This window comes from Clarias gariepinus, chromosome 10, assembly GCF_024256425.1.
Source record: "Clarias gariepinus isolate MV-2021 ecotype Netherlands chromosome 10, CGAR_prim_01v2, whole genome shotgun sequence".
Taxonomy (NCBI): Eukaryota; Metazoa; Chordata; class Actinopteri; order Siluriformes; family Clariidae; genus Clarias; species Clarias gariepinus.
The window spans coordinates 22,293,090-22,315,230 of NC_071109.1; the positions used below are offsets into that span (position 1 = coordinate 22,293,090).

Genomic DNA, 22,141 nt, shown 5'->3' on the forward strand with positions numbered 1-22,141 from the left:
TAAGGAACTGTATATTCCTATATCTAGTACTGTATAACTTGTTAAACTCCTGTTTTATTACCTTGCTCGAAATTGTAGATCTTATTCAAGCCCAGCAGATGGCAGTGTCGTCCTTTATTTTGTCCTCTAACGCTCATTTCAACAGCACGAAGAAGAACAACACGTGAAAGCAGAGCTCGCGCACACTTAATACACCTGATATTTATATTTTTGCTTTTATATATCATTGCAAAGACTGCGACAATGAAACTGTTAACGCATAACATGTTGACGTCGCATGTGAAAGGAGTGACTAAAGGATATCCACTGCTGATTAAGGTGAGCACGCTAGCTGGTGTGTGTGTGTGTGTGACATGCTACGGTAAGCTAGCGCAGTGTTTAGATCAGTGATGGTCAGCTGTGATGCTAAAGGAGAAGCATTCAATAAAATCTAAACTCCGTGCACGGCTTAACTGTTCATTAAGGGTTGAGGAATCACATCATCAGAAACTCACTCACTGATGGAGTGATGTCATGTGTTAACTTACTTTGTAGAAAACTTCTCTTTATATCCGTCTGATCTTTTGCTCAGTCTTGTGTATCTAATATTGTAGCAAGAACATCAAAGTTTCAGTCCTATTTTTGTCCTATATGTTTCATTATTGTTAGAAATCACTTTTAATAAGTTTAATGACAAAAGTAAGTCTATTATAACCTGCAAACCCTCAGTGCTCACTACACACTGTTTAAAATGTCATTTTATTTTTTTTAACATTAAAGCATTTAAACTATGCTAAAAGCAAATTGGCTGCTTTTATCATTCCTAAAATTAACATCTGGTCGACATGCAAGATTTTTAACAAGATTTGTAAGCCGCCTCTTGCCCTAAGTCTCCTGGGATAGGCTCCAGTCCCTCCACGACCCTGTATACAGGATGAAGATGTTTGAGTTAGTGTGTGTATACAAAATGGTTGTGATGTCACTATAAGAGCCCATTACTATAACAAATGTGACCAATAAAAATCCCTTCATGTTAGTTTTAAGTGTTGGGTAATATTCTGCCTTTTTCTGTTCTCTCCAAAGGCGACAGAGGTCAAAGTGAACGAAGTCGAGTTCAACCCTCAGTTTGTGACCCGAATGATACCAAAGCTGGAGTGGAGTGCTTTAATCCATGCAGCTGATGGGGTGAGACTAGTTCAACTTATGGTTCACCAAGGGTCTAATAAGATCAGTGAATAAATAATTTGTTTCCACAGCTGGGATACCTGCAGGACTTGCCCAGCACGCCTGCAGCAAACTATGAGAACGATGAAGACTTTTTACGCAAAGTTCACAGAGTCCTGTTGGAGGTAAGAGGAATTGAAAACTGACTGGTAAAAAAAAAAAAAACAGGTTTCATTCAGTCCTCTTTAGCTTTGACTACAGCACACAATGTGGTGTTCAGTTAATTTGTAAATATGATTCCTCATGCTCACAGTGCCACTCTTTGAGAGATTGAGTCCTGAAATATGCCTGTGCCATCAAGGAAGAAAAACTTCATTGGTGTGATAATTCAGTTCACCCAGATCATCCAAGTAACATTGGTCAGGTTAGACATGACCAACTGAAGCAACCGCAGATCACAACACTGCCCACTGAGGCTTATACACTGGGCTGTATAAACCCATCACTCTGGTGTCATAGTGTCAATCTGAACTCATCATGCCACCTTTATCCTTTGCTCCAAAAAGCAATTTTTTTTGCTTCCTAGAAAACTGCAGCCTCTTTTTCGAATTAGTCCCTCTAATACAGTCTTATGCAAAAGTTTGGGCACCCCTTGATAAATAACAGATTTTGGTAATTTTTTTTAAATTGAAAAGATGTAAACACAGTCTCTCTTTAAAAAGGGAAAATGGAAAAAGACATCCTTTTTTCAGCTTCAGCTTTTTTACGGATAATGTGATGTTTGCTTCCAGAACTTGCTGGTATTTAGTGGAATCCATTCTTCCCTTCACCTGTGCAATGTTTCCTGTGCCACTGGCTGCATCACAACCCCAAAGCATGATAGATCCACCCCCATGCTTAATAGTTGGCAAGGTGTTCTTTTCATGAAATGCTGCTCCTTTTTTCCTCAAACATGTCTTTGCTGATTGTGGCCAAAGAGTTCTATTTTATCTTCGTCAGTCCACAGCACTTGTTTCCAAAACGCATCTGGATTCTTTAGATGTTCTGTTGCCTACTTCTGATGTTGGATTTCATGATGGGGATGCAGGTAAGGTTTTCTTCTGCTGACTCCTCAATAAAGGTTTTGTGGAACCATGCACCACCACTCCTGAGTCTGCTAAGTCTTCCTGCAGGTTTTTTGCAGTCGAATGAGGTTTTTGGTTTGTCTTTTTGACCAGCATACGAGCAGTTCTCTCTGAGGGTTTACTTGGTCTTCCAGATCTCATCTCGACCTCAACAGTTCCCTTGAACTGCCATCTCTTAACTACATTTCTGACTGTGAAAACTGCAAGCAGACAACACTTTGCTATCTTGTTGTAGCCTTCTCCTGCATTGTGGGCATCAATAACTTTCATTTTAAGAGTCTTACACAGCTGCTCAGAAAAACCCATGGTTGTTGAGTGTCCGCAAGTGTGTGCACAAGGTTTGAAGAGTTTGAAGTATTTGTAAAACTTTGAAATTGACATTTACTAATGACAGCTGTTATCTATCAAGGGGTGCCCAAACTTTTGCATAAGACTGTAATTGGTTTTCTTTACTGTGACACACAGCTGTTGAGTCACAATCTCATTACATTTTGTGTATGGAAATGCTCTTACTTGCAATTAAGGCTGTGCAATTAATCGAATTTCGATTTCGGGTCTCAACGATCACAAAAATGGTGTAATCGGAAAAAACGATTATTCAAAATTTTTTTTTTTAAGTTATTTTGATCTGCGGACGCGCATCCGCACTTTCGCCCTTCCAGAAGCTGGAGAACACTCACTCTATACTGTCAGTGAAGAAGTTGCCTATATGGTATCTGATCGCATTTCAAAATCAGCGCGAGTGAAGATGGTAGAAAAAGAGCAGCCACAGAAGTCTTTGGTCAACAAAAGAGGTAGAAGCACTTCTGTTGTTTGGAAACAGTTTGGATTCGAAGAAGCGGACGTGCATCAAAAACATATTAGGTGCAAGATTTGCTACGCGGTTGTGTCGGCACCGGTTGGTAACACCACAAATCTTTTTAATTATTTAAAATTTAAACACAGACCAACATATGACCAACTAATAAAGAAACAAAAAGAACGACGAACAACCCCCACAACATCCTCTGCAACACAGTCATCCATTAAAGACACACTCTTCAGTGCAACTCCGTAAACATCCAGCTCAGAAAGGCACAAAAAATAACAGATGCCGTTGCATACTTTTTAGCCAAAGACATGTGCCCTATTAGCACGGTTGAGAACGAAGGATTCAAGAAAATGATAAATACTCTGGACAAGCGTTATGCTTTACCATCTCGACACTATTAATAATAATTCATAATTTATTATTTTATTTAATATTTATATTTTATTTATTACTTGTTTTCAGAATATTGTGGAAGTGCACTACATTGTTGATCTTGTTTGCCTTTATCTGTTTTATCTCTTAATCTGTTTTAAGGAGAATTTACTGTTCTGTTCAATAAATGCAACATATTATTAAAGTCAATGAGTAATCGTGTCAAATTATCGTGATTATGATTTTTTCCATAATCGAGCAGCCCTACTTGCACTATTAAATAGAGCTACAGTTTTACTGTTGATCTTTTTACTTTACAACTTCCAAGTGTGATCTGCATTCACTTTTTTTTTCTAACCACATTTCTTCCACAAAATTGATGGTTCAGGATTATTTTTTCAGGTTTTGATTATGTGTTAAAAGGCTATTAACCCACATCTAGTAATTAAGTTGGCTTGAGAAAGCCAACTTACTGATATCCGACTTAAACTTATTATTAGTGGTGCTTGCAAAGCATCACTATTGTTATCTTGCAAACTTATTATTATTATTTTTATTAGTGGTGCTTGCAAAGCATCACTATTGTTATCTTGCAAACTTATTATTATTATTTTTATTTTTATTCTTCTTCTTCCGTACAAAAGTTTGGCGCGTAACTAGTCCCGCACCGTTTTTCGTAGACCCCTGAGTGAGGTGTCAAATCGTGCGGCTTATACGGGAATGGGGTGCTATGACTTTTCTAAGGGGTGGGCGGTTAATTGCCCCCGCAGGGGGCAATTAACCGCCCCAAAAATCCCATTGACTTAACATGGAGACCAACTTTGACAGATTGTAGCGCAGAGAGTGAATTTTGTAGAGACGTCAGATTTACCACATTTGAAGAGGTTTGCAGCCTGTGTGAGAACATACCCCGCACAAGGGGATACGTTCGACCCCCGGGGCAAGAGAGGTCCCCAAAGTTGCCCCATAGAATTTGAATGGGGATTTTGGCGACTTTGCCCATTGACTTATAATGGGAATTTAAAAAAATTACTAGTCCCGCACCGTTCGTCGTAGACCCATGAATGAGGTGTCTAACCATGCGGCTTATTCGGGAGTAGGGTACTCTCACTGTTGAAAGGGGTGGGTGGTTAATTGCCCCCGCAGGGGGCAATTAACCACCTACAGACTTATCACTGAGAACAACTTTGACTGACTCTTGCACCGTTCATCGTAGACCCATGAATGAGGTGTTAAACCGTGCGGCTCATTCGGGAGTAGGGTACTCTCACTGTTAAAAGGGGTGGGTGGTTAATTGCCCCCGCAGGGGGCAATTAACCACCTACAGACCTAACACTGACAACAACTTTGACTGAGTCCCGCACCGTTCGTCGTAGACCCATGAATGAGGTGTCAAACCGTGCGGCTTATTCGGGAGTAGGGTGCTTTGACTGTTCGAAGGGGTGGGTGGTTAATTGCCCCCGCAGGGGGCAATTAACCACCCACAGAATTAACATTGAGACCAACTTTGACCGAGTACCATGAGTGAGGTGTCAAACCGTGCGGCCCACTTTCGGGAACGGGGTGCTGTGACTTTTCTTAGGGGTGGGTGGTTAATTGCCCCCGCAGGGGGCAATTAACCACCCACAGACTTAAAATTGAGACAAACTTTGACTGAGTCCCATGAGTGAGGTGTCAAACCGTGCTGCCCATCTTCGGGAATGGGGTGCTGTGACTTTTCCAAGGGGTGGGTGGTTAATTGCCCCCGCAGGGGGCAATTAACCACCCACAGACTTAAAATTGAGACAAACTTTGACTGAGTCCCATGAGTGAGGTGTCAAACCGTGCTGCCCATCTTCGGGAACGGGGTGCTGTGACTTCTGTAAGGGGTGGGTGGTTAATTGCCCCCGCAGGGGGCAATTAACCACCTACAGACTTAACATTGATTTAACTGTGGATCTGACTGTCGTAGAGACACTCTTTTGCATTTATCATCATGCTCATAAGCCACGCCCCCTAGCACTCTCATTAGCATGCTGTTAGCATGATGCTAACGCGATTAGCATTTTGCTAGCATGATGCTAACAAAATTAGCATCTTTCTAGCGTTATGCTAATTTCATCAGCACATCGCTAGCATGATGCTAACGCTATTAGCATGTCGCTAGCATTATGCTAACTTTTCGCTAATAACATGTATAGAATGTTCCTAGCATCATGCTAGTGTAATTAGCATGATGTTTAGCTGATTAGCATGGTGCTAGCTTGATGCTAGCTATATTAGCATATTGCTAGCAAGATCCCATTGTCGTAGAGATATGGAGGGCCAGAGTTTCGCCACGGCAAGCACCACTCACATTTTCTTCAGGAAATGTACCTCTCTAGTTTTTATTCTTCTTCTTCCGTACAAAAGTTTGGCGCGTAACTAGTCCCGCACCGTTTGTCGTAGACCCCTGAGTGAGGTGTCAAATCGTGCGGCTTATACGGGAATGGGGTGCTATGACTTTTATAAGGGGTGGGCGGTTAATTGCCCCCGCAGGGGGCAATTAACCGCCCCAAAAATCCCATTGACTTAACATGGAGACCAACTTTGACAGATTGTAGCGCAGAGAGTAAATTTTGTAGAGACGTCAGATTTACCACATTTGAAGAGGTTTGCAGCCTGTGTGAGAACATACCCCGCACAAGGGGATACGTTCGACCCCCGGGGCAAGAGAGGTCCCCAAAGTTGCCCCATAGAATTTGAATGGGGATTTTGGCGACTTTGCCCATTGACTTATAATGGGAATTTAAGAAAATTACTAGTCCCGCACCGTTCGTCGTGGACCCATGAATGAGGTGTCAACACGTGCGGCTTATTCGGGAGTAGGGTGCTTTGACTGTTTGAAGGGGTGGGTGGTTAATTGCCCCCGCAGGGGGCAATTAACCACACACAGACTTAACACTGACAACAACTTTGACTGAGTCCCGCACCGTTCGTCGTAGACCCACGAATGAGGTGTCAAACCGTGCGGCTTATTCGGGAGTAGAGTGCTCTGACTGTTTGAAGGGGTGGGTGGTTAATTGCCCCCGCAGGGGGCAATTAACCACCCACAGACTTAACATTGAGACCAACTTTGACCGAGTACCATGAGTGAGGTGTCGAACTGTGCGGCCCATTTTCGGGAACAGGGTGCTGTGACTTTTCTGAGGGGTGGGTGGTTAATTGCCCCCGCAGGGGGCAATTAACCGCCCACAGACTTAACACTGAGAACAACTTTGACTGAGTCTTGCACCGTTCGTCGTGGACCCATGAATGAGGTGTCAAACCGTGCGGCTTATTCGGGAGTAGGGTGCTGTGACTGTTTGAAGGGGTGGGTGGTTATTTGCCCCCGCAGGGGGCAATTAACCACCCACAGACTTAACATTGAGACCAACTTTGACTGAGTCCCATGAGTGAGGTGTCAAACCGTGCGGCCCATCTTCGGGAACAGGGTGCTGTGACTTTTCTAAGGGGTGGGTGGTTAATTGCCCCCGCAGGGGGCAATTAACCACCCACAGACTTAACATTGATTTAACTGTGGAAACGACTGTCGTAGAGACACTCTTTTGCATGTATCATCATGCTCATAAGCCACGCCCACTAGCACCCTCATTAGCATGCTGTTAGCATGATGCTAACGCGATTAGCATTTTGCTAGCATGATGCTAACAAAATTAGCATCTTGCTAGCGTTATGCTAATTTCATCAGCACATCGCTAGCATGATGCTAACGCTATTAGCATGTCGCTAGCATTATGCTAACTTTTCGCTAATAACATGTATAGAATGTTCCTAGCATCATGCTAGTGTAATTAGCACGATGTTTAGCTGATTAGCATGGTGCTAGCTTGATGCTAGCTATATTAGCATGTTGCTATCAAGATCCCATTGTCGTGGAGATATGGAGGGCCAGAGTTTCGCCACGGCAAGCACCACTCACATTTTCTTCAGGAAATGTACCTCTCTAGTTATTATTATTATTATTATTATTCTGAGACTAAATTTGTAAACACTATCTCCTCCTAGAGCTTTAACTCCACTAACTCCAAACTCGGCCCAGACCTTCAGACTGATCTCACGGGGTGTGCTATATCTTTTCTAACTGATCGGACTTACTAATTGCCCCGCAGGGGCAATTAACCGCCCTAAAAATCCCATTTACTTAACATTGAGAGAATTTTGACGGTTTGTTGCGCAGAGAGGGAATTTTGTAGAAACGTTAAATTAACCCTATTTGAAGATGTTTGCAGCCTTTGTCAAAAGATACCATGCACAAGGGTATAAGTTTTACCCCCGGGGCAAGAGAGGTCCCCAATTTGCCCCATTGACATATAATGGGGATTTTGGCGATGAACTAGTCCCGCACCATTTATCGTAGACCCATGAGTGAGGTGTCAAAGCGTGCAGAATATTCGGGAAGAATTTTTCTATGACTTTACTAAGGGGTGGGCGGTTAATTGCCCCCGCAGGGGGCAATTAACCGTCCCATTGACTTATAATGGGGATTTTAGCGAATTATAACTGGTCCCGCACCGTTCATCGTAAACCAACAAATGAGGTGTCAAACCGTGCGCCTTATTCGGGAATGGGGTGCTGAGACCTTTCTAAGGGGTGGGTGGTTAATTGCCCCCGCAGGGGGCAATTAACCACCCACAGACTTAACATTGAGACCAACATTGCCCGAGTCCCATGAGTGAGGTGTTAAACCGTGCGCCTTATTCGGGGATCGGGTGCTGTGACTCTTCTAAGGGGTGGGTGGTTAATTGCCCCCGCAGGGGGCAATTAACCACCCACTGACTTAACATTGAGACCAACATTGCCCGAGTCCCATGAGTGAGGTGTTAAACCGTGCGCCTTATTCGGGGATCGGGTGCTGTGACTCTTCTAAGGGGTGGGTGGTTAATTGCCCCCGCAGGGGGCAATTAACCACCCACAGAATTAACATTAAAACCAACTTTGACCGAAACCCATGAGTGAGGTGTCAAACCGTGCGCCTTATTCGGGAATGGGGTGCTGTGACTTTTCTAAGGGGTGGGTGATCAATTGCCCTCGCAGGGGGCAATTAACCCCCCACAGACTTAACATTGAGACTAACTTTGCCCGAGTGCCATGAGTGAGGTGTCAAACCGTGCGCCTTTTTCGGGAATGGTGTGCTATGACTTTTGGTAGGGATCCGTCGCACGGTTTTCCCGAAATTCCCAAATAACCACCCCATTTTCCCCTATTCATTTCAATGGGAAATGGCCCGAAAAAGGGTGAAAACATGGGTCACTTTGAAAGCTTACCGTTCGGCCATAATTTGTCGTAGAAACATCATTCAAAGTTTAAACGGGTCACAAGACTTTGGACTTTTACGGATTGGGTCCATGTTTTGATAACTTTCACGGTTGCTTCACGAGAGCAGTTTAAGTTTGATGAAAATTTTGATTTTTTACCATGCGTGCCACTGTCAACTGCCATATTCACAGAGTGTGAATCGGAGGGTGTCTTTACACTGTCACCACGTCAATATAATACACTCTACGGGCATGAGGATTCAATATGTCATAGTCAGGAAGTTCCTGCCACTCACGGTGAAAGAATTTTTGCGATCGGACCTACGGTTCTCGGTTGGGAAGCGTTTGTTTGAGAGCTTAATTATTACAGTTTGCGGTTCTCTGTGTCTGTCACAGAAGAGTGTGCGTGCGCATGCACGACCCATCCCCCACACCACCGACTTGCTAATGCCAATTAGTCTCAATCAAACTTCTCTTCTATTTCTAACCCATTCAAACTCATTCAAACTCATCTATCTATCTATATATCTATCTATCTATCTGTAATCTGATTATTTCTATCTATCTATAGACTTCCCTTCTATGTACTATTTCTAACACATTTTAACTCATTCAAACTTATCTAACTTTTCTAATCTATCTATCATCTGACTATTTTAACTAATCTATCTATCTATCTATCTATCTATCTATCTATCTATCTATCTATCTATCTATCTATCTGTAATCTGATTATTTCTATCTATCTATAGACTTCCCTTCTATGTACTATTTCTAACACATTTTAACTTATTCAAACTTATCTAACTTTTCTAATCTATCTGTCATCTGACTATTTTAACTAATCTATCTATCTATCTATCTATCTATCTATCTATCTATCTATCTATTTATCATCTATCTATCTATCTATCTATCATCTGACTATTTATAACTAATCTATCTATCTATCTATCTATCTATCATCTGACTATTTCTAACTAATCTATCTATCTATCTATCTATCTATCTATCTATCTATCTATCTATCTATCTATCGATCTATCTATCTATCTATCTATCATCTGACTATTTCTAACTAATCTATCTATCTATCTATCTATCTATCTATCTATAATCTGATTATTTCTATCTATCTATAGACTTCCCTTCTATGTACTTTTTCTAACACATTTTAACTCATTCAAACTTATCTAACTTTTCTAATCTATCTATCATCTGACTATTTTAACTAATCTATCTATCTATTTATCTTTCTATCTATCTATCATCTGATTATTTATAACTAATCTATCTATCTATCATCTATCTATCTATCTATCATCTGACTATTTCTAACTAATCTATCTATCTAGCTATGTATCTATCATCTGACTATTTCTAACTAATCTATCTATCTATCTATCTATCTATCTATCTATCTATCATCTGACTCTATCTATCTATCTATCTATCTATCTGTAATCTGACTATTTTTTATCTATCTATAGACTCAATCATGAATTCATCTATCAATCTATATATCTGTAACTGTCTATCTGTCTGACACTATCTATCTATCTGTCTTTTAAACCTTTTAAACTTAAACTGTTTTAACTTTTTTAACTTCTTAAACTATTTTAAACTTTTCACACTTTTAAACTTTTATCTCCGGCTTTCTCAAGCCAACTTAAAGTTTGTCTAAACAAACTTTTGTATCTAGTTCAAATTAGTTGTGTTATTTGCTTGTTGCAGCCCAATAATTGAACCCTTCTGAAATGGTGACTTTTTTTGGTCAGGCAGTGTACAGTATATACTGATATGACATATAACTTATGTTTTACAGATCAAGGTTTAAGTCATAAGGAGAATCAAGTGTTCTGGTTATCAAGGAAATAGTTTGGCAATTAGCACTATTTTTGTTATTTCTATTTATGTAGGTATACTATATACGGTCTAACTTCAGTAACTAGATTTATGATATTAAATTATGGACCTTTCACAGCAAAATGCTAGGCATTTAGCCTGAAAACCTCAGTACATATTTACACAGGTCATGTTTTCCATGTTAACAGGTGGAGGTGATAGAGGGGGCTCTGCAGTGCCCTGAATCTGGTCGAGAATTCCCCATCTCAAGAGGAGTCCCCAACATGCTACTGAATGAAGATGAGTCGTAGGAAACATCCCCACTCTTGTTTTATTCAAATATAACAGACACACCAAATTACAGTCAGGGATTGCAGCAGAGTTCAATAGAATTGCAATGAATCAAGATTTAAAAATAATAATTGTTGTTCCCCTGAAATACTTGCCATCATCCAAACCTGGCCCTTAATTTAAAAAGTTAATCTTAATAGGGATTTCCACAGGTCCTGGCCCTTCTTTTCTCAGCTCTTGTTTGTATTGTGTTTACTATGTTTTGTAATATACTTTGCAATAAAACATTTCTTTTTGACCGAATCTTAAATAAATGTTGTATCATTATCCAATTGAGTTAATGACAACTGTGAGTTACATAAAATAAAATGTATGGGTCTGAATGAGTTATTATATATGAGGATACATGGATTCCACAAGATGTTATACATTACTTTGAAAGTCTGGCCTATGTCGCCTTCATTGCATCACCCATTTCCTGTAAGTTTTTCAAGTTCACTTTTATGCTTTGAATCTGGTTTAACCCCATCCCAACAGGTCCTATTGGATTTAGATCCAGTGCCTGGGAAGGCCATTGAAGAACGCTAAAATCGTTGCCATGGTTATTAAACCACTCTGAAAGGACTGTTGATATGCTGGATGTAGTAGCCTTAGACCAAGGGGTTAAGGATTTCAAGGAATGGTATTAACATAAGTATTAACATGGCCAAAAAGTGGCAAGATGATGTACCCCACGCAATTGCACCACCTCCAACATCTTAGACTGTTGACACCAGGCAAGTTGAGGCCATGGAATCATGCAGTTTGTGTCAAAGACCCCAATATTTGTATGCCTCAGTAGAAATCAAAATTTATCAGACAAGGTTTCTTCTCTTTACTGAAAAAATTATTTTGGTGAGTTTGACAGATGTGGAAACCAGTGTGATCCTCTGCTGTTGTAGCCCATTCACTTTAAGGTTCAACGTTTTGAGCAGCGTTTTAGAAAGAGTTATGTTACAGCCTTATTCCATAATAGACTAAATTAATTTTTTGCCTTAAAATTCCACAAACACAACAACATAATGACAACATGAAAAAAGTTTGTTTGAAATCTATATTAAATTTATAAAAAAAAGAAAAAAAATTAAGGGGGAAAAATCACATGTACAGAAGTATTTACAGCCCTTTGCATTGGCACCAATTAGAGCCTCGAGTCTTATTTAAGGATAATTGGCACTACAATTATTTTTTGCAGGACCTCTTAAGTTCTTTCAAGTTGTATGGGGATCTTTGGTGCACAGCCATTTTGAGATCTCTCCAGATATGTTCAAACGTGTTCAAGTCTGGCCTGAGCCCCTTAAGGGCCTTAACAGAGTTGTCCTGTAGCCACTCCTTTGTTATCTAGCCTTAGGGTTGTTGTCCTGTTGAAAGATGAACCCTTGCCACAGTCTGAGGTCCAGAGCACTCTGGAGCAGGTTTTCATTAAGAATGTCTCTGTACATTGCTGCATTCATCTTTCCCTCAATCTTGACTAGTCCCACTGTTCCTGTCGCTAAAAAACATTCCCACAGCATGATGCCACCACCACCATGCTTCACTGTAGGGATGGTATTGGTCAGGTGATGAGCGGTGCCTGGTTTCTTCTAAACATGAACCTTGGCAATTAGGCCATAAAGTTCAATCTTCTTTTCATCACGCCAGAGAATTTTTTCTCATGGTCTGAGAGTATTTCACATGCATTTTCGCAAACTCCAGACGTGCTGTCATGTGCCTTTTAGTGCGGAGTAGCTTCCATTTGGCCACTCTACCATACAGGGCTGATTGGTGGAGTGTTGCAGACATGATTGTTCTTTTGGAAGATTTTTCTCTCTCCACAGAGAAATGCTGGAGATCTTTCAGAGTGACCATCAGGTTTCTTGCCCACCTTCCTGACTAAGCCCTTCCCCCTCAATCGCTCAGAAAGAGTCCTGGTAGTTCCAAATGTCTTCCATTCATGGATGATGGAGGCCACTGTGCTCATTGGGACCATCAATGCTGCAGAAATCTTTCTGTACTATTCCCTAAATCTGTGCCTCAATACAATCTTGTCTCAGAGGTGTATAGACAATTTTTTGGACCTCATGGTTTGGTTTATGTTCTTACATGCACTGTTAACTTTGGGTCGTTATAAAGACAGGTGTGTGCCTTTCCAAATCATGTCCGATCAACTGAATTTACCAAAGGTCGAATTCATTCAAGGTTTAACATTATAACATTTTAAAGATGATCAGTAGAAACAGAATCCACCTGAGCTTCATTTTAAGTGTCATGGGAAAGGCTGAGAATACTTACAGTATATACATATGATTTTTTTATTGGGTAATTTTAAATAAATTTGCATAAAACTACTTTTATGTTGTCATTACGGGGTATTGTTTGTAGAGTTTTGGAATAAGGCTGTTAAATAAAATTTGGATAAAGCGATGCGCTCTGAATACTTTCTGGATGCACTGTATAGCAATTTTGAAAATTAGTGTCCTCTTTTTCACCCTGTGTATTTTTTTCTGCATGGAGAAGAACCAGCTTTATGATCCAATTTATTTATTTATTTAAATTTTTTCTTTCCTTCCAGTGTTTTGGCTCTAAGCTGTTTCCTAGGACCTGAGCTGCTGTTTACAGTGGAAGCAGTAAGGGCGGAATGACGTGGCGTTTTACAGCCTATATTTGGGAAAAGGGAGGTCGGAGGGGGAAAATGCGACTTTTTTATGGTCGTTATTTTTAAGTCTTCTATTGCTGCAATACCGCCACTAACCACTAGGCGGAAACCTCCGCCCTTCCTTTTAGCGCTAGATGTCGCCAAACCGTCTCTCTCCACGTGGGCGTTTTTCGTTTCAGATGCTTATGAATAAACTTTTAGATCCAGAAGTCGTGTATGAGCATGAAATTCTGTATTTTCTCACTCGGCCCTATCAAACACCCTGAGCACATATAAATCCCCCTGGGCACATTTACTCATTTCAACCCTAATGTTTTTTAACCACTTTCAGTTCAATTATAGCTCTGTGACTGGGACTGTAAGAAGCTTATAATGGAGGAGGTGGAAAGCTTCAGTAAAGCTGTTTTCGAAAGATTAACGATCGAGTAGTTCACGCACTGTAATTAACAGTAAGACTAAAAGAAGTAAAATAAAGAGGGAGTGGAAGTTCAAATGAAAGGACTGGCATCTGGAGTGGATATTAATCTTTTCAGGAAAAGAATGCTTTAGGGTGAGAGTAATAACACTACCAGGCCCAACATCTAAAACTATCAATTACAGAAAATTCAGTTCAAGACATTTTTTATCATCATGCACAGCCATGGGCTTCGCACTCCTGTGCACTAGGTGCGGTGTTTAGTTACTATGAAGCACCTTAAGAGAAAGCTTTTATCCAAAAGTATGATTCAATGATGTGTGACAGATAAAGCTGATGTAAAGAGGTGGGATAGAAGGAGGATAAAGTGCAGTTATTTTCATGATGTGCAACATTCATTACCTGTATGAGTGGAGGAGCGGGGGGCGGGGGGGGGTCTGTAGCCTAGCAGGAGACTTAGGTCGCGAGGCAGGGTACACACTGGATGGGGTGCCAGTGCATCGCAAGGCACAACCACAAACACACACTCAAATGCTCTGTATGAAACCATAAATGTCTTAATGTGTAAATATACATGAGTGCAGGAAAAATCTGATAAGAAAGTGCCTATATAAATTGAAAACAATTCATAAACCAACATAAATAAATAAAGAAATTCCCATTTAAGGAAATCAAGCGCGATGGCTTAGTGGTTAGCATTGTATCCTCGAACCTGGGTTGAAATCTCACCTGTGGTCCTGTGTGCATGGAGTTGCATATTCTGCCTGTGATTGGTGGGTTTCCTTTATGTACTCTGGTTTTCTCCACATTCCAAATACATTTAGTCTGATTAACATTTCCAAATCACCCACAGTGTATAGTTTTAGGGTGTGTGCATGTGTTGTGCATGGTTGGCACCCCAGCCAACGGGTACCCCACCTTTCCTGGGTCCAGGATTAGTGATATGTATAATGGATGGATTTCCACTTAATTACATAAGATAAATTCAAAAAGTATGTAAAATACATAGTTATACAAACAAAATTTAATGAAGCTACATGGACATTTTTTTATCAATATATAAAAGCTACATAAGACCATCATCTCCTTTTACTGTATATACTGTACAAGCCATATTACCTATACAGTGGTTAATGCAACTATTAATGCTATGCTGATTATCTACCTACCAACCTTAGTAAAACCTTTTGTCTCTTTCAGTTGTTGTTGTAGTTTATTTGTTAATAAAAAACAATACTGACATAATAATGAACTGTACTATAATAATTAGTACAGCAAATGTATTAAATCTTTTCAAGTGAAGATCAACCAAATGTCCCACAAAGTCACGTTGATTAGGTATTCCTATTTTTTTAAGCAAATGATGATTCTCCTCCCACCACCAACACACAGAGGGTCTTTTATTTTCCCCAAAAGGTATGGATTTTACGTGGGGCTTAGTGGGAGAACTGGATTTCCTCTAATGTCTCCATAGTTGTTCCCCTCATAAAAGCAAAGCCGTGCCCATTTTTTTATCAGGTTATTTAACAATTTGTAGGTGGTCAGATCTTAAACTGAGCATTTCAACTTAAAACCTATAAGCTATGATGTTGCATAAACTGAAAAGAAAAAAGAACAGTCTAGTGGTTCATGGGAGAATAGCATTAAAAGAAAAGTGGACCCACTAAAATAGCCTCCTCTAAAAAGCTGAGTCGCGCCGCAAAAATCCTAAGCATTGCTTCAACACCACACTCGACCTCAGACACACTCAGAGGATAGCCTGCACTTTCTTCCTGACCTCACCGGCAGCTAAAGAGCTAAAGGAATTATTCAGTATTGTGCTAAAATTTATATTTATTTACCACCTTTTTTGCAGTATGTTTTATAATGACGTGCTGCATAATCCGTGCGTGTTTTTCTTAAATAATTTATTTACCTGTGGAGTGAAATTATGCACACGGTAATTTGGTAATATATGTTTCAATTTTGTTTTTCTCAGTCCAACTCTAGTTTGATATGTGTATGTGCACACAGTTATCAGCACGCGGAGCTACGTGATGCATCGCAGCGCGCGCTAAGGCAGATAAAACCTGCACGTGAGCGCGGTGTGGGTCAGTCACCAGGTGCACGCGGCACACAGCGCGTGCGGCTACAGCGTTCTACGCACAGAACAGCTGAATAAACCGGATTCTTCTTTGTTTATTTAATTTATTTTTTTGCTAACAGCCATGTGGTTCATCAATATCGCGCTGCTTATTCTGAAGTTATCCGTTTCGGCGGAGGGCTTTTCGACGTGTCAGTCGTATGACTTGGACGATCACAAGTCGAAGAGGATAGAGGCGGTGCGCGGACAGATCCTGAGCAAGCTGCGCATCCGATCACCACCCGATCCCGCATCAGCCCCGCAGACGGAGTCGGTTCCCTTCGAGGTCATGCTGCTTTATAACAGCACCAAGGATCTGCTGAAAGAGCGCGCGCGCCACGCCGAGTCTGCGTGTGAGCGCGAGAGCAGCGAGGAAGATTACTACGCCAAAGAGGTGCAGCGCGTGGACATGCTGCCTCAGCGCGCGGACTCCAGTGAGTGCTCACTGTTATCACTTAAATTCTTCACTCAGGTTTAAAAATCACCTTCTTCTGGGGACTCCTAGAGCTGGGCCATGTGTTATTCTTGATCAATTACGTCACGATACACTTATCTGGCAGTATCGTCAGTATTTTTACATCACTGACTTTAAACATTTCATCATCCATGTTATCTGTTGAGGAGATAGTTCTGACCCACCTGATTGCAGTTAGTGGTTGGTCTCTAAAAGTTATGGGTACTAAAAATGTATTGGTAAACATTCATAGAAATTTTATTCATCTTCTATACCATTTATTCTGTACAAGGTTGTAGGGGTTCTGGAGCGTAACCCATTGAGACTTAGGGCATAAGGGGCGTTGGGGGGTTGCACCTCGGACAGGGGACCTGTAGGCATTTTGGGAGTACCCGTTAGCCTGTTAAGATGGGAATCCAACCCTTGACCCTGGAGGTGCACGGCCACAGTGCTAACCACTATGCCACCATGCCACCTTAGTAAGAATTCATGAAAAAATCACAAGAATTCAAATTAATGAACACAGTGTGGTTGAATTTTATGGAAATAATAATAAAAAATAATGAATGTAATGTAAATGAAAAAAATTATAAAGGTCAATACTGCTCTTAGTCTTATCTTTAACATTCATATCTTAGTGAACCTCAGTAAACAGCTTTAGTGGTGTGAATCAAGAATTTCCAAGAAAAAGACTTGTAAATAAAGGCCAAAGCATATCTATCTATCTATCTATCTATCTATCTATCTATCTATCTATCTATCTATCTATCTGCCTATCTATATATCTATCTATATGTCTGTCTGTCTATTAAACCATGCTTTGCCTGATGATTTACTAATTAAACACGCATTCATTGCAAAATGAAATCTCGCTTCTCAAAATTTGCTTTGAAAATTAGCTATGTATTTGTACTTGTAATATTAACCAAATTATGTCTCAGATCACCCATGTGGAAAAACCCCGGTTAAAAAATTAATATATTTCACACTCTGAATATACTTCATTTCATTTTGTTTAACCAGATGCAACAAGCTCTGTAAATCTCAGATGCTTTTAGCATTTTTTTTTTTTTAATTTCTTTTGGAGGTTCATAAGGGGATGGATGTTGATTTGGACGTGTAGGTAACTTTAATCATCTTGAGGTGAGAATTCTGAAAAACCCCACAGACTTTAAAAGAATTCTCCTGTTTTTTTTCCACAGACGCAATAAACACAGTGCCACAGAGTCCCTACTTCAGAGTGGTAAAGTTTGACGTCACCAACGTAGACAGGAATTCTAGCACACTTGTCAAGGCAGAGTTTCGCATATACAGGGTGCAGAACACAAATGCTCGAGCCTCGGAGCAGCGAGTGGAAATATACCAGGTGAATTTGTTCAACACTGTGTGTGCATGAGCTCAGAGTCATGTCTGCAAAGTTGGAACTATAGAATAAACAGCATGCTGCATTATATAAATATAATAAAAAATATATACTGTGTATAAAGAGATGACCTTTTTTAAATAATAAAAGTTCATTTTCAAACATTTTTCAAGTCTCTAACTGCATTTCTTGTTCTCTCTTTGGTCAGATTCTGAAGTCAGACGCTGTTACAGGTTCCCCTCATAGGTATATAGATTCCAGAACCGTACAGCCACGAGCCAAGGGGGCGTGGCTGTCTGTTGACGTCACCGAGACTGTGAAAGAGTGGATGGCTTATGAAGGTTAGAGAGTTCAAGCAGTCATACCGCACAGGAAGTAGGGCTGAAGCACACAGGGAAAACACTGGACCGAGATTATATTGCTGCATATTGCATTTGTGCTAGAAATACCCTTGGGGAGCCTTTGATCTTAAATGGATTTGAATTGTTTTGACCAAAATTATTTATGTTTGTTGAGTCATGTGAATGCAACAAAATATCAAAAGACCCACAAAAATGTTCAATTTTATTTTATTGTGTGGTGTGGTCAGGATGATAATAATAAAGATTTTATTTCATCTTTTATTTTTGCGAATTAAAGCACTGATGCAGTAAAAAAATGAATGCAAAAGCAATGAATTATGTTGTGAATGTGATGAGATTGTAAATCTATCGTTTTCTCTTATTATTCCTTTAACTCAGAGAAGAACTTGGGTCTGATGCTCAGTGTTCATTGTCCATGCTGCACGTTTCTTCCATCTCCAAATAATATTTTGCTCAACAAGAGTGAGGAGTTGGAAGCTCGATTTGCAGGTCAGTTCGATCTTATATCACCTATTTCAAATCAGAAATAGAATCAGTAACCTCAGTGCAGAGACTCAGTGATTGTTAACAATGCTGATTGATTGACAGCCTTTAAACCAAGCCTCTATTTTACAGGTGTTGATGACGACCTGATACGTCCTAACCGGAAACCAGGTCTAACTAAAGGGCAGATAGAATTTAGTACTAAAACACCACACCTTATACTGACACTGCTGCCCACAGACCGTTTAGAGAACCCTAACAAGAAGAACCGCAAGAAGAGGGCAGCTGCTGATGCAACGACATGCTCCAGGTACTGTACCATTAAAAAGACATAAAAACAGCTATAAAGTTTTGAGGACATATATACTTACAAATATCTGTCTGTGTTTGCGTGTGTGTGTGTGTGTGTGATAGCATGTATGAAAGAGTCTCTGTACTGAGTTTGTTCTGTAAACTTACTGGCATACAGTGTACGCAGTGTCTGCATGCAGTGACTTGCTTAGGGAGTGCCTTGTGTTTAAGTGTGGAAAAAAATAACAGAGATGTTCATAAACCATGTCTCTGTGCACCTCATCATTGCTGTATAGACATCAGGCTTTAAGCAGTGCTTACAAAACATAATAGTGTGGGGAAAATCATCTTGCTGAGTAATTCTTTGGTGGGTAATGATCAAAATATTACATTACTAAGAGCAACAGTAAGATTGGCTTGGATATACAGTGGTGGACAAAAGTATTGAGATAAAAGATTCAATGTTTTTTAACATGATGACGATTAAGATAACAAGAATTATTTGTTATTTTATGCAATGAAATTGCCATACACTAATTAATATTTGATATGAACTCCTTTTTTAAAAAAAAATCTGATGGATCTGGCAGGACATAAAGTCAAAAAGACATTAATTAGCACAACTCTTCAGCCATATAAATGAAAAGTAATTAGTGAAATCAGCTGATAACATCATGTATTAAATGAATATGCTGGTGTTTTTTTTTTCACCTTTTCACTCCTTAAAAACATATTGAATATTTATTGAAACCAAGTCAGCACACTCTCACTCTCTCACTCATTTTCTATAACGCATATCTTGTGCATGGTCACGGGAGGCCTGGAGTCTATCCCAGGGGACTTGGGGGACTAGCCGTGGTACACCCTGGATTTGCAAGGCTCAAAAATACACACACACTCAAACATACACTCACAAACTACAGGCAATTTGGAAATGCCAATTAGACTAATCAACATGTCTTGGAGGAAACTGTGGGAGGAAAAGCCAATTACAATGCGAATAACATACAGTACATACCCTGGAGATCAGATCCTGGAGGTGCAAGGCGATAGTGCTAACTAGCTAGGGGAGAGTCAATTCAACACACAATTCTACTTTTTTAATTTCTTTTAAATGAATATAAACTGAAGATTGAAATTATTAAATATGTCTAGAAATATAATGAATGGCCTTATATTTGTTACATAACAACCTCATTTAGAAATATTATTCAAGATATGTTCACTTTCTATTTTTTTACACACATGAGGGAAGGTCTTATAGCAGGTTGTTTGTATTGTTAGGCAGTGTTCCAACACTGGGGCAATATAGTAAAGAAAGGATGTAGGATAAACTTTTGGGGCTTAGTGGTTAGCACTGGTGCATTGCACATCCGATGAAGGAGGTTTACGTCTCATCTAAAGTCTGTGTGACTGAGGTTTTCAGGTTCTTCCCCATTATTGGTGGGTTTCCTGAGGATACTCTAGTTTCCTCCCAAAGTCTAAAAGCATGCCGTGTAGGCTGACTGGCATTTCCGAATTGACTGTAGTGTGTGATCAGGGATGTTCCCTTGGATGGGCTCCAGGCCCCCTGTGTCCATATACAGGATAAAAGGTCTATATAATGGTTGGATTGACCATCACTATAGGATTTTCAAAGTGAGTTTCAAGCAGATTTAAATCAATTCAGTTTTACTTATATTATGTCTAGGCTTCTATCAATGGTCACTGCTGCAAATCAGCTTTACAGAATCAAAAAATTATGTAAATGTCAAAGACAGAAGCATTTTTATTTTCTTATAAAAAACAAAGTAATTAAATGACATTAAGACATGATTTTTTAATCAGTTTTTAGCTGTTGACTATTGTTTTGTGAATTCCCCCATAGGAATGCAGACCAAAGCTGTTGTTTAAGGTCTTTGTACATTGACTTTCGTCGGGACCTTAACTGGAAATGGATCCATGAACCAAAAGGCTACAAAGCCAATTTCTGTGCTGGCAATTGTCCCTACTTGTGGAGTGCAGACAATCATTATAATATGGTGTGTGAATAAAACACTTTATATCTGGGTTGTGTTTTCTATCCAGAGTATTGTCCTATTTTTAGAACAAAAGGCATTATTTTGTCTAACTGTAGTCACATAAGTGCCCATTGTGTCTCCCTTTGTCTTGTCCAGATTTTGCCACTTTATAACAAAATGAATCCTGAGGCGTCTGCATCTCCCTGCTGTGTGCCTCAGGACCTGGAGCCTCTCACTATCGTTTACTTCCTCGGTCGGACTCCGCGGGTGGAGCAGCTCTCAAACATGGTGGTAAAATCCTGCAAATGCCGTTGACTACTGGAGGTTCAAGAGGGGAGATGCCGAAGAGATCGAGCAAACAGGAGAGGACGCAGGAGACGCAATAGAGTATGGACAATATCCGTGGGAAAAAAAGCCAGGAGAGCAAGCGAATACATCTTGGCATGTTGGTGCGCATGTTTTCTCAGGTTTCACTCATTTGGAGTTGATTTTGAGAGTTGCACAGCATTAATCGGTAATCACAAATAATCTAGACTTCACCTGTTTCAGGTACATAATTCCATTCAGTCCTATTGTCCTTCATGTTTCAAACTGTTTTTCTATCATAGTGCTTTTGGTCTGATGCAGCTTCAATGAAAAGTAAACATTGAAGCGTCTGTAGTCTAAGATCCACCCGGTGTTAGAGTGTGGACTTAGTTGTACAAAAGCGGTTTACTGTAGAACTGTAGAGCAGTTGTTGTTTTGGATTTTTAATTAAACCAAGTGTACATAATTTTACATGCAGGTAAAGGTTTTATATGTTTATATTATCCAAATAAAAAAGTGATCACATGAGACAAACTTGATACTTTTTAATCAGCTAGTATTTTTTTTCATTAAATGAAATAAGAACGAATAATGAACTGAAATATAGTGGGCTGGTTTAATTCATGTACTTGGAAGGGGGAAAAGCAGAGAAAACAGTATAAGCCTGTTATATATTATGGGTTATATATGATATTGGAGTGGCTGGCTGCACTGAAACATCAGATTTAAATGCCTGGCCTTCAGGGTTTGTGGTGACACAGCAGGGGAAAAAAGACATTTGAGAAACCAGAGGCTGATAGAGAGCTTTT

The 22,141-nt window shown here is 40.0% G+C and overlaps 2 protein-coding genes across 2 annotated transcripts; both read left to right on the top strand.

Annotated features, from left to right (window-relative positions):
- The first annotated feature begins 130 nt into the window (after positions 1-130).
- On the top strand, positions 131-11,159 carry trmt112 (tRNA methyltransferase activator subunit 11-2). The gene is made up of 4 exons (XM_053506138.1): positions 131-318; positions 1,063-1,164; positions 1,236-1,328; positions 10,781-11,159. Exons 1-4 carry the CDS (start codon positions 244-246, stop codon positions 10,880-10,882), a joined length of 372 nt encoding a protein of 123 aa, XP_053362113.1. The 5' UTR covers positions 131-243; the 3' UTR covers positions 10,883-11,159.
- Positions 11,160-15,723: 4,564 nt separating this feature from the next.
- Positions 15,724-21,842, top strand: tgfb5 (transforming growth factor, beta 5). The gene is made up of 7 exons (XM_053506116.1): positions 15,724-16,507; positions 17,730-17,893; positions 18,099-18,231; positions 18,631-18,741; positions 18,868-19,045; positions 20,894-21,047; positions 21,183-21,842. Exons 1-7 carry the CDS (start codon positions 16,159-16,161, stop codon positions 21,339-21,341), a joined length of 1,248 nt encoding a protein of 415 aa, XP_053362091.1. The 5' UTR covers positions 15,724-16,158; the 3' UTR covers positions 21,342-21,842.
- The last annotated feature ends 299 nt before the right edge of the window (positions 21,843-22,141 follow it).